The 16692-nt window shown below is 44.2% G+C and overlaps 1 protein-coding gene across 5 annotated transcripts in view; it reads right to left on the minus strand.

The window, feature by feature from the left end:
• LOC112220298 (ceramide transfer protein-like) overlaps positions 1-16692 on the minus strand; it is a 68279-nt gene that overhangs the window by 36105 nt on the left and 15482 nt on the right. For 3 of the 5 annotated variants that reach the window (XM_042302439.1, XM_042302438.1, XM_042302440.1), the window contains 2 exons: positions 11016-11132; positions 4083-4160 (listed from right to left, as the gene is read on the minus strand). In XM_042302439.1, coding sequence (XP_042158373.1) covers positions 4083-4160; positions 11016-11132 — 195 coding nt within the window. The remainder of the gene's footprint in view (positions 1-4082; positions 4161-11015; positions 11133-16692) is intronic. The other 2 variants (XM_042302441.1, XM_042302442.1) reach the window with 2 other exon arrangements.

Here is a 16692-nt window from a genome sequence, read left to right on the forward strand (position 1 = left end):
ATTTCTGAAGTCTGTCAACTGTAGCATGTCCAAACTGTTTTTCCTTTGTGTTCATGTTCTCTGTGACTGTCAGAATCTCCATGTGCTCTGTGTGCATCAGAATTATTACATGGACTCTGAGTGATGTCTTTGTCTAAAATGTTTATACAATAGTGGCCTGAGGTAGTAAGTTCAAGTTTCAATGTAACACTTAGTCTGACACATTTTTGCTGGTATCTTGACTCTCTTGGTAGAATGGACGATTCTCCCATCTCCAAATTTGAAAGCTCAGTTGCTTGGTGTGTCAATCATATTTTGTACTTCTTTCATATTTAGTTCACTGACATTGCTATCAAGCCATTTTGCACCACACACTGTGTGTGTACATGCAGTATCAATCACAGCAGATCCTAAACCAGTTCCTCCATACATTTTATCAGCCTATTGAATGCGCGACCCGGGCCGGCAAAATCCTGGATCATTGTTACTCTAACTTCGCGACATATACAAAGCCCTCCCTAGCCCTCTGACCATGACTCCATTTTGCTGCTCCAAGCCTATAGACAAAAACAAAAAAAAGAAACAGCCGTGATCAGGTCTGTTCAATCCGACCAATCGGATTCCACGCTTCAAGATTGCTTTGATCACGTGGACTGGGATATGTTCCGTATAGCGTCGAACAACAACATTGATGTAAACGCTGATTCGGTGAGCGAGTTTATTAGCAAGTGCATCGGTGATGTTGTACCCACGGTGACTATTAAAATCTTCCCCAACCAGAAACCGTGGATTGATGGCAGCATTTGCGCAAAACTGAAAGCGCGAACCACTGCTTTTAATCAGGGCAAGGAGACCGGAAACATGACCAAATACAAACAGTGTAGTTATTCCCACCGCAAACCAATCAAACAAGCTAAGCATCAGTATAGAGACAAATTAGAGTCGCAATTCAACGGCTCAGACACGAGATGTATGTGGCAGGGTCGACAGTCAATCACGGACTACAAAAAGAAAACCAGCTCCGTCGAGGACCACGATGCCTTGCTCTCAGACAAACTAAACAACTTTACTCACTTTGAGGACAATACAGTGCCACCGACACGGCCCGCTACCAAAACCTGCGGGCTCTCCTTCAACGGAGCCAACATGCGTAAAACATTTAAACGTGTTAACCCTCGCAAGGCTGCCGGCCTAGACGGCATCCCTAGCCGAGTCCTCAGAGCATGAGCAGACCAGCTGGCTGTTGGGTTCACGGACATATTCAATCAATCACTATCCCAGTATGCTGTTCCCACATGCTTCAAGATGGCCACCATTGTTCCTGTTCCCTAGAAAGCTAAGGTAACTGAGCTAAACGACTATTGCCCCGTAGCACTTCCATCCGTCATCATGAAGTGCTTTGAGAGACTAGTCAAGGATCATATCACCTCCACCCTACCTGACACTCTAGACCCACTCCAATTTGCTTACCGCCCCAATAGGTCCACAGACGACGCAATCACACTGCCCTAATCCATCTGGACAAGAGGAATACCTATGTGAGAATGCTGTTCATCGACTACAGCTCAGCATTTAACACCATAGTACCCTCCAAACTCGTCATTAAGCTCGAGACCCTGAATCTCGACCCCACCCCGTACAACTGGGTCCTGGACTTTGACGGGACGCCCCCAGGTGGTGAGGGTAGGAAACAATATCTCCACCCCGCTGATCCTCAACACTGGAGCCCCACAAGGGTGCGTTCTGAGCCCCCTACTGTACTCCCTGTTCACCCATGACTGCGTGGCCATGCACGCCTCCAACTCAATCATCTAGTTTGCAGATGACACTACAGTGCTAGGCTTGATTACCAACAATGACGAGACGGCCTACAGGGAGCAGGTGAGGGCCCTCTGAGTGTGGTGTCAGGAAAATAACCTCACACTCAACGTCAACAAAATAAAAGGAGATGATCGTAGACTTCAGGAAACAGCAGAGGGAGCACCCGCCATCCACATCGACGGGACAGTAGTGGAGAAGTTGGAAAGTTTTAAGTTCCTCGGCGTACACATCATGGACAAACTGAAATGGTCCACCCACACAGACAGCATGGTGAAGAAGGCGCAACAGCGCCTCTTCAACCTCAGGAGGCTGAAGAAATTTGGCTTGTCACCAAAAACACTCAAACTTTTACAGATGCACAATTGAGAGCATCCTGTCGGGCTGTATCACCGCCTGGTATGGCAACTGCTCCGCCCACAACCGTAAGGCTCTCCAGAGGGTAGTGAGGTCTGCACAACACATCACCGGGGGCATACTGCCTGCCCTCCAGGAAACCTACAACACGCGATGTCACAGGAAGGCCAAAAAGATCATCAAGGACAACAACCACCCGAGCCACTGCCTGTTCACCCCGCTATCATCCAGAAGGCGAGGTCAGTACAGGTGCATCAAAGCCGGGACCGAGAGACTGATAAACAGCTTCTATCTCAAGGCCATCAGACTGTTAAACAGCCATCACTAACATTGAGTGGGTGCTGCCAACATACCGACTCAAATCTCTAGCCACTTTAATAATTAAAAATTGGATGTGATAAATGTATCACTAGTCACTTTAAACAATGACACTTTATATAATGTTTACATACCCTACATTACTCATCGTATATGTATATACTGTACTCTATACCATCTACTGCATCTTGCCTATGCCGTTCGGCCATTGCTCATCCATATATTTATATGTACATATTCTTATTCTTTTTTTGTTGTTGTGAAATTGTTAGATATTACTTCATGGTCAGAACTAGAAGCACAAACATTTCGCTACACTCGCATTCACATCTGCTAACCATGTGTATGTGACCAATAAAATTTGATTTGATTTAAGGATTCTATCAACTATCAAGATCCCAGTATCAGAAGCAGATTAATTTGAAAACAGTGTAATGTTAAACTGCTCTCTCGCTGTGTTTACATTTTCCTCTGTTAGTTTAACTTGTTCATTTTTATGAGGACAGTCTTAAACCCAACGGTGATCTCCTTCCATATTTGTCCAGTGGATTTGTCCCAGGAAATGGCGCCCTCTTCTGGTTGTCTTGAGTATGGGACTTGTTGGCGCCTTTTCTCTGCTGCTCAGTGTAATATGGTGCGTCACTCACTTGCATTCCATCTGTTATTGGCGCGACAGACGTGTTTTCACCCCAGAATTTTTTTTGTGCCCACTTCATTGATGCAAAAGTCAGCACAGTACAAGCAGTCAAAGCCAACTGTTTCTCCCTACCATCCAGACAGGCAGTATCTAGCAACTTGAAAGCTAACACTGCATCCGGGAGAACCATGTCGTACTTGTGCATCCTAGTGTACCTCTGTTCGAAATCAATGATGTAGTCCGTCATTGCAATCGAAATGTCTCTAGTAACACTGTCAAAGTTTGAATATGCCTCGTAGGCACAGTCTTTCTCTTCTGTTAGAAACACAGAATCAAGTGCTCTGATCTAAGTTCCCATACCATCATCCTTGTTCAAATCCTCCAGGGATATTTCCTGTTCTGTATCTCTCGCTCTTCCCTTGAGCGATAATACCAATGCAAGTACTTGCCTTTCTTGTCCAGATTAGTAACCCGTGTCCAGATTCCAAGAAATGTTCCCAACTTTCATACGACCTCTTGTCATCGAACCGAGGTGGCACATTGTAGTTGTTAGCCATCCTCTGCTATCAATGTTAACTCGAAGTGACACAACGGCCAGGTTCCAGTTTAACAACATTTACTAAAACGTATTAGCACACTACATGGCTGCCATTGCACTCAGGCCAGGTCCATCAACAACGAGACCCCTGCGCAGGCGCACTAATAACAGAGTGATAGCCCCGTAACAGAAATATAGGGATACTTAAAACATGAACTTAACAGTGAGAACCCCTCCCTGGAAGCTTTGTCCTTCATTCTGAGTGTAAACAAGAGGTGCCACTCACTCCCCCTTATTTGATCTGTTTTTAAATGGCGAGAACAGCAAATGACAACTCCGGATAAAAGGACACACACACACACACTATATTAAGGGTACTGTGCTATAGGGAAACAGATCAAACAGTATTTTTGGGTTTAGTACAGACAGACTTGCCATTAAACACACCGCTGATGGAGGGACTAGGGAGGTCCTCTGGATGACTCCACTGTCTATCCTCCCGTCTCTAAGGCTCTAGTAGAAACAGACACATCACACACGGTTAATACAGTTTCATCTATGAGTGAATGTGTGTAACAGGGAATGTTATGCGAAATGACTGAAACAACTCTCAACCAACTATGTACCACAAGTGACGATCATGGAATTTTGGACGACGACTATTTGTCAGCCAAATGGCCGTGGTCACCGTTATAACCATTCGAATAGCATTTAAAAAAAAAAATATATATATATATATATATATATATATACACACACACATACAGTTGAAGTCGGAAGTTTACATGCACTTAGGTTGGAGTCATTAAAACTCGTTTTTCAACTAACTATAGTTTTGGCAAGTCGGTTAGGACATCTACTTTGTGCATGACACAAGTCATTTTTCCAACAATTGTTACAGTGAATTGTAAGTGAAATAATTACTGTATCACAAGTCCAGTGGGTCAGAAGTTTACATACACTAAGTTGATTGTGCCTTTAAATAGCTTGGAAAATTCCAGAAAATTATGTCATGGCTTTAGATGCTTCTGATAGGCTAATTGACATCATGTGAGTCAATTGGAGGTGTACCTGTGGATGTATTTCAAGGCCTACCTTCAAACTCAGTGCCTCTTTGTTTGACATCATGGGAAAATTTAAAAAATTAAAAACCGGCAAGACCTCAGAAACAAAATTGTAGACCTCCACCAGTCTGGTTCATACTTGGGAGCAATTTCCAAACACCTGAAGGTACCACGTTCATCGGTACAAACAATAGTACGCAAGCATAAAAATCATGGGACCACGCAGCCGTCATACCACTCAGGAAGGAGACGCGTTCTGTCTCCTAGAGATGAACATACTTTGGTGCGAAAAGTGCAAATCAATCCCAGAACAACAGCAAAGGACCTTGTGAAGATTCTGGAGGAAACAGGTACAAAAGTATCTATATCTACAGTAAAACAAGTCCTATATCGACATAACCTGAAAGGCCGCTCAGCAAGGAAGAAGCCACTGCTCCAAAATCACCATAAAAAAGCCAGACTACGGTTTGCAACTGCACATGGGGAGAAAGATCATACTTTTTGGAGAAATGTCCTCTGGTCCGATGAAACAAAAATAGAACTGTTTGGCCATAATGACCATCGTTATGTTTGGAGGAAAAAGGAGGAGGCTTGCAAGCCGAAGTACACCATCCCAACCGTGAAGCACGGGGGTGGCAGCATCATGTTGTGGGGGTGCTCTGCTGCAGGCGGGACTGGTGCACTTCACAAAATAGATGGCATCATGAGGGAGGAAAAGTATGTGGATATATTGAAGCAACATCTCAAAACATCAGTCAGGAAGTTAAAGCTTGGTCGCAAATGGGCCTTCCAAATGGACAATGACCCCAAGCATACTTCCAAAGTTGTGGCAAAACGGCTTAAGGACAACAAAGTCAAGGTATTGGAGTGGCCATCACAAAGCCCTGAACTCAATCCTATAGAAAATGTGTGGGCAGAACTGAGAAAGCGTGTGCAAGCAAGGAGGCCTACAAACCTGACTGAGTTACACCAGCTCTGTCAGGAGGAAGGGGCCAAAATTCACACAACTTAATGTGGGAAGCTTGTCGAAGGCTACCCGAAACGTTTGACCCAAGTTAAACAATTTAAAGGCAATGCTACCAAATACTAATTGAGTATGTAAACTTCTGAACCTGGGAATGTGATGAAAGAAATAAAAGCTGAAATAAATCATTCTCTCTACTATTATTCTAACATTTCACATTCTTAAAATAAAGTGCTGATCCTAACTGACCTAAAACAGGGAATTTTTACTAGGATTAAATGTCAGGAATTGTGAAAAACTGAGTTTAAATGTATTTGGCTAAGGCGTATGCAAACTTCCGACTTCAAATGTGTGTGTATATAAAATACATTTTATACCCTCCTCTGCTCCTGACTGTACGTGCTGCAGGCATTGGGGGGTGTTGCCTAGGCAACTGTAGACTAATTTGCTACAACACCCTGCTTGTTTCAGCAAGAAGAAAGTCAATTTTACAGCAAAAACTGACTCGATTGCACGAATGTCCAGGCTTCCTGTCTTCAGTCAGCTGTTTGAGTAAAGTCATACCGTATAAAAAATATACGCTGTGATGGAAACAGGAAGTTCCAATACAATTTTATAAATGCAGAAAGATCCTTTGTTTGTTCAAGACGGAGGGATCTTTTTGTGTCGGTAAAATGTATTATGTGAGAAAATGGCGATGGAAACACCTTTATGCGCAAATATTGATATAATTACCATCATATCAAAGTAAACTTGGAGTCACACGATGACAAGGTGTGTGGTCCTCCCACTACGACTCGGAAAACCATGCAGAATAATAGGCAGACAAAATAAGTTATGACAAACTTTACAGGGTGGTGAAAGTGGGCCTCCCAAGTGGCGCAGCGGTCTATATTTGCATGAAAATCTGTTGCCGATTGGATGGAAACCCAGATAGTGGTAAATATACTGAACACAAATGTAAAGGCAACATGTAAAGTGCGGTCCCATGTTTCATGAGCTGAAATAAAAAAATGTTCCATACGCACAAAAATAATATTGCTATCAAATGTTGTACATATATTTGTTTACATCCCTGTTAGTGAGCATTTCTCATTTTCCAAGATAATCCATCCACCCGATAGGTGTGGCATATAAATAAGCTGAATAAACAGCATTGTCATTACGCAGGTGCACCTTGTCCCGAGGACAATAAAAGGCCACTCTAAAATGTGCAGTTTTGTCACAAAACACAATGACACAGATGTCTCAAGTTGAGGGAGCGTGCAATTGGCATGCCAACTGCAGGAATGTCTACCACAGCTGTTGCCAGAGAATTTAATGTTAATTTCACTACCATCAGTCATCTCCAACGCCATTTTAGAGAATTTGGCAGTACGTCCAACTGGCCTCACAACCACAGACCACATGTAACCATGCCAGCCCAGGACCTCCACATCCGGTTTCTTCACCTGCGGGAACGTCTGAGACCAGTCACCTGGACAGCTGATGAAACTGAGGAGAATTTGTCTGTAATTTGTCCGGCGCCGACAGAGATGGCCGCCTCGCTTCGCGTTCCTAGGAAACTATGCAGTTTTTTGTTTTTTTTACGTGTTATTTCTTACACTAGTACCCCAGGTCATCTTAGGTTTCATTACATACAGCCGAGAAGAACTACTGAATATAAGATCAGCGTCAACTCACCATCAGTACGACCAAGAATATGTTTTTCGCGACGCGGATCCTGTGTTCTGCCTTACAACCAGGACAACAGAGTGGATTACATGCAGCGACCCAAAAAACGACTCAGAAAAAGAGGGAAACGAAGCGGTCTTCTGGTCAGACTCCGGAGACTGGCACACCGTGCACCACTCCCTAGCATTCTTCTTGCCAATGTCCAGTCTCTTGACAACAAGGTTGATGAAATCCGAGCAAGGGTAGCATTCCAGAGGGACATCAGAGACTGTAACGTTCTCTGCTTCACGGAAACATGGCTAACTGGAGAGACGCTATCCGAAGCGGTGCAGCCAGCGGGTTTCTCCACGCATCGCGCCGACAGAAACAAACATCTTTCTGGTAAGAAGAGGGGCGGGGGCGTATGCCTCATGGCCAACGTGACATGGTGTGATGAAAGAAACATACAGGAACTCAAATCCTTCTGTTCACCTGATTTAGAATTCCTCACAATCAAATGTAGACCGCATTATCTACCAAGAGAATTCTCTTCGATTATAATCACAGCCGTATATATCCCCCAAGCAGACACATCGATGGCTCTGAACGAACTTTATTTAACTCTCTGCAAACTGGAAACGATTTATCCGGAGGCTGCATTCATTGTAGCTGGGGATTTTAACAAGGCTAATCTGAAAACAAGACTCCCTAAATTTTATCAGCATATCGATTGCGCAACCAGGGGTGGAAAGACCCAGGATCATTGTTACTCTAACTTCCGCGACGCATATAAGGCCCTGCCCCGCCCCCCTTTCGGAAAAGCTGACCACGACTCCATTTTGTTGATCCCTGCCTACAGACAGAAACTAAAACAAGAGGCTCCCACGCTGAGGTCTGTCCAACGCTGGTCTGACCAAGCTGACTCCACACTCCAAGACTGCTTCCATCACGTGGACTGGGAGATGTTTCGTATTGCGTCAGACAACAACATTGACGAATACGCTGATTCGGTGTGCGAGTTCATTAGAACGTGCGTTGAAGATGTCGTTCCCATAGCAACGATTAAAACATTCCCTAACCAGAAACCGTGGATTGATGGCAGCATTCGTGTGAAACTGAAGGCGCGAACCACTGCTTTTAATCAGGGCAAGGTGTCTGGTAACATGACTGAATACAAACAGTGCAGCTATTCCCTCCGCAAGGCTATCAAACAAGCTAAGCGCCAGTACAGAGACAAAGTAGAATCTCAATTCAACGGCTCAGACACAAGAGGCATGTGGCAGGGTCTACAGTCAATCACGGACTACAGGAAGAAACCCAGCCCAGTCACGGACCAGGATGTCTTGCTCCCAGGCAGACTAAGTAACTTTTTTGCCCGCTTTGAGGACAATACAGTGCCACTGACACGGCCTGCAACGAAAACATGCGGTCTCTCCTTCACTGCAGCCGAAGTGAGTAAGACATTTAAACGTGTTAACCCTCGCAAGGCTGCAGGCCCAGACGGCATTCCCAGCCGCGCCCTCAGAGCATGCGCAGACCAGCTGGCCGGTGTGTTTACGGACATATTCAATCAATCCCTATACCAGTCTGCTGTTCCCACATGCTTCAAGAGGGCCACCATTGTTCCTGTTCCCAAGAAAGCTAAGGTAACTGAGCTAAACGACTACCGCCCGTAGCACTCAAATCCGTCATCATGAAGTGCTTTGAGAGACTAGTCAAGGACCATATCACCTCCACCCTACCTGACACCCTAGACCCACTCCAATTTGCTTACCGCCCAAATAGGTCCACAGACGATGCAATCTCAACCACACTGCACACTGCCCTAACCCATCTGGACAAGAGGAATACCTATGTGAGAATGCTGTTCATCGACTACAGCTCGGCATTCAACACCATAGTACCCTCCAAGCTCGTCATCAAGCTCGAGACCCTGGGTCTCGACCCCGCCCTGTGCAACTGGGTACTGGACTTCCTGACGGGCCGCCCCAGGTGGTGAGGGTAGGCAACAACATCTCCTCCCCGCTGATCCTCAACACTGGGGCCCCACAAGGGTGCGTTCTGAGCCCTCTCCTGTACTCCCTGTTCACCCACGACTGCGTGGCCACGCACGCCTCCAACTCAATCATCAAGTTTGCGGACGACACAACAGTGGTAGGCTTGATTACCAACAACGACGAGACGGCCTACAGGGAGGAGGTGAGGGCCCTCGGAGTGTGGTGTCAGGAAAATAACCTCACACTCAACGTCAACAAAACTAAGGAGATGATTGTGGACTTCAGGAAACAGCAGAGGGAACACCCCCCATCCACATCGATGGAACAGTAGTGGAGAGGGTAGCAAGTTTTAAGTTCCTCGGCATACACATCACAGACAAACTGAATTGGTCCACTCACACAGACAGCATCGTGAGGAAGGCGCAGCAGCGCCTCTTCAACCTCAGGAGGCTGAAGAAATTCGGCTTGTCACCAAAAGCACTCACAAACTTCTACAGATGCACAATCGAGAGCATCCTGGCGGGCTGTATCACCGCCTGGTATGGCAACTGCACCGCCCTCAACCGTAAGGCTCTCCAGAGGGTAGTGAGGTCTGCACAACGCATCACCGGGGGCAAACTACCTGCCCTCCAGGACACCTACACCACCAGATGCTACAGGAAGGCCATAAAGATCATCAAGGACATCAACCACCCGAGCCACTGCCTGTTCACCCCGCTGTCATCCAGAAGGCGAGGTCAGTACAGGTGCATCAAAGCTGGGACCGAGAGACTGAAAAACAGCTTCTATCTCAAGGCCATCAGACTGTTAAACAGCCACCACTAACATTGAGTGGCTACTGCCAACACACTGTCAATGACACTGACTCTACTCCAGCCACTTTAATAATGGGAATTGATGGGAAATGGTGTAAATATATCACTAGCCACTTTAAACAATGCTACCTTATATAATGTTACTTACCCTACATAATTCATCTCATATGCATACGTAGATACTGTACTCTATATCATCGACTGCATCCTTATGTAATACATGTATCACTAGCCACTTCAACTATGCCACTTGGTTTACATACTCATCTTATATGTATATACTGTACTCGATATCATCTACTGTATCTTGCCTATGCTGCTCTGTACCATCACTCATTCATATATCCTTATGTATATATTCTTTATCCCCTTACACTGTGTATAAGACAGTAGTTTTTTGGAATTGTTAGTTAGATTACTTGTTCGTTATTACTGCATTGTCGGAACTAGAAGCACAAGCATTTCGCTACACTCGCATTAACATCTGCTAACCATGTGTATGTGACAAATAAAATTTGATTTGATTTTTAATAAAGCCCTTTCTGGGGAAACACTTCTGATTGGCTGGGCCTGGCTCCCCAATGGGTGGACCTATGCCCTCCCAGGCCCACCCATGGCTGAACCCCTGCCCAGGCATGCAACATCCATAGATTAGAGTCCAATTAATTTATTTCCATATATGAACTGTAATTCAGTACAATAGTTTAAATTGTATGTTGCGTTTATAAGTTGTGGCAATAAAATGTATGTAATTTAAAGAAGAATACAGCAGAGGAAAGAACCAAGTTAGATCCATTCCATTTCAAAATGACAGAATTCAAATACAATACAATTAGAAAGACATATTGCAAACTCTGGTGATGTGTCTCTCTTACCCTGTGTAGTTCGATGGAGTTGATCCACTGGTGTCTGTGTTCGGAGTCTATGGCTCTTAGGTACCACACACTGTCGTTAACACTGATGTCAAGCCTGCACTCATCAAACTCAAGGGGCTGAGGGTAGAGATAGAGAGAAAGGGTAGAGAGAGAAATATGATTAGTATATTTAAATCATATCAACAAAACATTTAACATAGTGGGCCTGTCAAAAAAGAAAGAGGGGGGAGGGGGATATGAAGGGTAAACTGTAAGTGCTGTTATTGTGAAGTGGAAACATCTCGGAGCAAAAACAGCTCAGCCGCGAAATGGAAGGCCACACAAGCTCACAGAACGGGACCGCCGATTGCTGAAGCGCGTGGCACGTAAAAATAGTCTATCCTCGGTTGCAACACTCACGACCAAGTTCCAACCTGCCTCTGGAAGCAGAGTCAGCACAAGAACTGTTCGTCGGGAGCTTTGTGAAATGGGTTTCCATGGCAGAGCAGCCGCACACAAGCCTTAGCAATGCTAAGCGTCGGCTGGAGTGGTGTTAAGCTCACCGCCATTGGACTCTGGAGCAGTGGAAATGCATTCTCTGGAGCCACCTTCACCATCTGGCAGTCCGACGGATGAATCGGAGTTTGGCGGATGCCGGGAAAACGCTACCTGCCCTAATGCGTAGTGCCAACTGTATTTAGTCAGCCACCAATTGTGCAAGTTCTCCCACTTAAAAAGATGAGAGAGGCCTGTAATTTTCATCATAGGTACACTTCAACTATGACAGACAAAATGAGAAAAAAAATCCAGAAAATCACATTGTAGGATTTTTAATGAATTTATTTGCAATTTATGGTGGAAAATAAGTATTTGGTCACCTACAAACAAGCAACATTTCTGGCTCTCACAGACCTTTAACTTCTTCTTTAAGAGGCTCCTCGATCCTCCTCATAGTTGAAGTGTACCTATGATGAAAATTACAGGCCTCTCTCATCTTTTTAAGTGGGAGAACTTGCACAATTGGTGGCTGACTAAATACTTTTTTGCCCCACTGTATGTAAGGTATATCTGTTTTTTTTTTTTTTTTTTTTACAAATTAGCAAACATTTCTAAAAACCTGTTTTTTCTTTACCATTATGGGGTATTGTGTGTAGATGGATGACTTAAAAACATATTTTTAATCAGTTTTAGAAAAAGACTAACGTGACAAAAAGTTAAGGGGTCTGAATACTTTCCGAATGCACTGTATATTAGTCGTAAGTAGCTAACTTATATGTATAAAATTACTTGACCTTCTGTTGTATTCCTGATTTCTGGTCTGAAAGCCACACTGATATTGGCTAACTAGCTAGCTACTTCACACAAGTCACTGGTCTACTGGAGCGGAATAGCCATGATCATAAACCGCAGTTCAGATACATAAGTTGAAACAACAATTAGTTTGATCTTAACTGTCTAGTTTTAGAACGTCTCATGTCCTTGGCTGGAGTTTCAAAGATTCAACATGTCAAATCTTTAGCCAAAGTTAAGAGCCATCCACACCAAGGACGATAACTATAACGGTAAATTATACATCACTATAAATGTTGTCGAGCATCTACACCAGTGGACCGTTTAGCATTCTGCAGTACAATTGTCAATCAACTGAGCAACGCATCCTACTACACGATGTAGGCCTATTAATAAGGTGGTAACAAGACCATTCAGTGCTCCAGGGTGTGTTCATTTGTCAGTGACTGCAAATAATACTTCAATGTACACAAAAATATAAAACGCAATATGTAAAGTGTTGGCCCCATGTTTCATCCGCTGAAATAAAAAGACCCCAGAAATTTCAGACACACAAAAACGATATTTTTCTCAAATTGTTGGTTCAAATTTGTTTACATCCCTATTACTGAGCATTTCTCCTTTGCCAAGATAATCCATCCACCTGACAGGTGGTATGTAAAGAAGCTGATTAAACAGTATGATCATTACACAGGTGTACCTTGTGCTGGGGACAATAAAAGCCCACTATAAAATGTGCATCGCTGCAACTCCCGTACAGACTCCGGACAGGCGAAGGTCGAGAGCCGCGCATCCTCTGAAACACGACCCCACCAAGCCGCACTGCTCGCTTAACCCAGAAGCCAGCCGCACCAATGTGTCGGAGGAAACACCGTACACCTGGTGACCATGTCAGCGTGAATTGCGCCCAGCCCGCCACAGGAGACGCTAGACCACGATAAGACAAGGACAACCCGGCCAGCCAAACCCTCCCCTAACCCGGACGACGCGGGCCAATTGTGCGCCGTATCATGGGTCTCAAGGTTGCGGCAGTCTGCGATACAGCCTGGGATCGAACCAGGATCTGTAGTGACGCAGCTAGCACCGCGCCACTAGGGAGGCCCCTGTTGCCAGATAAATTAACATTAAATTCTCTACCATGAACTGCCTCCAATGTTGTTTTAGAGAATTTGGTAGTACTTCCAACGGGCCTCAAAACCGCAGACCATGCAAATGGCGTTGTGAGGGCGAGCGGTTTGCTGATGTCAATTTTGTAAACAGAGTTCCCCATGGTGGCGGTGAGGTTATGGTACGGGCGGGCATAACTTACGAACAATGAATACAATTGCTTTTTATTGATGGCAATATGAATGCACATCGATACTGTGACTAGATCCTGAGGCCCATTGTCGTGCCATTCATCCACCGCCACTACCTCATGTTCCAACATAATGATGCACGGCCCCATGTTGCAAGGATGTGTACACAATTCCTGGAAGCTGAAAGTGTCCCAGTTCCTCCATAGCCTGCATACTCATCTTACAAGTCACCCATTGAACATGTTTGGGATGCTCTGGATCGACGTGTACGACAGCGTGTTCCAGTTCCCGCCAATATTTAGCAACTTCCACGCCCCTATTTTTTTTTTTAAGGGATCTGTGAGCAACAGATACATATCTGTATTCCCAGTCATGTTATATCAATAGATTATGGCTAATGAATTTATTTCAAATTGACTGAGTTCCTTATATGAACTGTAAAATCAGTCAAATCTTTTACATTTTTGCATGTTGCGTTTATATTTTAGTTCAGTATACACGTAATGAAAAATATAGAAATGTAGCAACTCAACAGACGCTGTTTAGCCTGCACATCTTTTACATCATGTCATTGTTTGCCTCGATGCTCAAGTGGTTTGCAAGTGCCTTCCACTTTTTTTTCATTTGGCCTAGGCCTATTTTATATTTAGCAAGAGCAAGCCTGTTTCTCTTCACAAGAAAGACCATTAGGCTTAGTATATAAAAAACATGCCCTATAGCTGTTGTAACCTATAGCTTTTCCTGGGATTTCAAGTGAAGAGGAACAGCGGAGGCTTGCATAGCCTATAGCACATGGGAACAGCTAGCGCTCTCTCCGCCTATTTTTACAATCAGCAAGCAAGATCGAGCTGGAAATTCTCCTTGATAGGCTAGTAGAAGTAAATAAAATGCTTGAATAAAGTGTACAACAAGCCATTGTAGTCTAGCTTTTCCTGGGACTCCAAGGGCTAAGAGGAAAAGCTGTAGCTGAGAGGCAGCGGAGGTCAGGTGCGCAACTGCGCAAAGAGCACCGTGAAGACAGACCAGAGAGGTGTAGCCTAGCCCTAGAAGCATGTGCAATCCATCATTCATTACCTAAATATTAGGTCTAGTATTACTAATACTTCTTAGGGACAAGAAAATGATCACACCTAGGCTATAACAATGCAATAATGCATTTTTATTTTCTTCTAGTGAGTAAAGAATTCTAGTCACGGCTGTAAACTGCAGTGAATATGCCATTTCAATAACCGCTAAAAGCCCTGCATTTTGAATGCATATGACTCATTCTGAAAAAAGTATTATCTTGCCTGATTTGGCAACCATTTGGATCATTAGCAGGCGAGTAATAGTGTGCATTTTGTCAGGATGTATCGGCGTTAACAGATCAGGCAACGATGAGAAAATATGGCCTACTCATGCTGTTTGTCATGTGAATTGTTTAGGGATCCCCATTAGCCTCTGCCAAAGCAGCAGCTATTCTTCCTGGGGTCCAAACACATTAAGGAACTTACATCACAGTTGACCGCAGTGGAGAAGGTGAAAAGCTTCAAAGTTCCTCCGCGTACATGTCACTGACAATCTGAAATGCCGTTTTACGATCCTGTAACTTATTTAGTACATAATGTTTCTGCCACCATGTCTTATGACCGAAAACAGCTTCTTGACATCAGGACAGCGATTATTCACCCCGTACTGGAGGTATGTTTCTTCAACGAGTCAGATGGGAAGGATTTACTCCAGACATTCAACAAGGCCCTCATCCCAGTCATTCGCAGGGGGAAAACATGGAAGTATTGTGGATGACGATCCAGGTGCCTTGTAAGGATCCGTCGCCGAGAGAGTAATCTACCTTTACCATCAGTCCTATTAGCCAACTTACAATCAATCGATAATAAAATAGACGAACTATGAGCACGTATAGCCTACCAACGAGACATTAAAAACTGTAATATCTTATGTTTCACCGAGTCGTGGCTGAACGACGACATGATTAACATACAGCTGGCAGGTTTTAAGCTTTTTCGGCAGGATAGAACAGCAGCCTCTGGTAAGACAAGGGGGGACGGCCTATGCATATTTGTAAACAACAACTGGTGCACGAAATCTAAGGAAAATCTAAGGAGAATTTACATCTATATTTTCCGCAGACCGATGTACTAAGACCGATGCACTATACAGTTGGGGCGGCAGGGTAGCCTAGTGGTTAGAGCGTTGGACTAGTAACCGGAAGGTTGCAAGTTCATATCCCAGAGCTGACAAGGTACAAATCTTTCTTTCTGAAAGATTTCCCTGAACAGGCAGTTAACCCACTGTTCCTAGGCTGTCATTGAAAATAAGAATTTGTTCTTAACTGACTTGCCTAGTTAAATAAAGGTAAAATAAATATAAAAAAATAAGCAAACAGGAAAACGCTCATCCAGGGAGGTGGCGCTGCTAGTGGCTGGGGACTTTAATGCAGGGAAACTATAGGTTATGACTGTAACCCCGGTTCTCTGATAGTATGAGTGAGGTACTTCACCCTCCTAGCGTATTCGTCAGAAGCCTTATTATACGACGTCGAGACTTGTGCGTCGGGGAAGGGTGTTCCTCCTACCCTATAAAAGGGCTCGACACAGCGTCTCAGTCATTCAAGAATAAGACACACCTCCTCTTCCTCACTCATGCAAGGAGGGTATTCTGGTTAAATACCTTACTCATACTATCAGAGAACCAGGGTTACAGTCGTAACCTATTGTTCTCTTTCAAGTATTAATTTCAGTATTTCACTTTGGGATATACTGACTCCCTTATTGCCAGACAAGCTTATCCTGACGACTGTGCTATATATATAGTGGGGAGAACAAGTGGGGAGAACAAGTATTTGATAACCTGCAAAATCGGCAGTGTTTCCTACTTACAAAGCATGTAGAGGTCTGTAATTTTTATCATTAGGTACACTTCAACTGACGGGATCTAAAACAAAAATCCAGAAAATCACGTCTCGTCGTCCAGCCAATCATGGCTGACGTAGTGTAATAAGGCTGACAAATACGCTGGGTGCGTACCCCATAGAGAAATACCGAAACTAAATCTTGAAAGAGAACTCAAATCAGTTTTACCTCATTTCTATCAGCATGTTAAATGTGCAA

This window comes from Oncorhynchus tshawytscha, linkage group LG20, assembly GCF_018296145.1.
Source record: "Oncorhynchus tshawytscha isolate Ot180627B linkage group LG20, Otsh_v2.0, whole genome shotgun sequence".
NCBI lineage: Eukaryota > Metazoa > Chordata > Actinopteri > Salmoniformes > Salmonidae > Oncorhynchus > Oncorhynchus tshawytscha.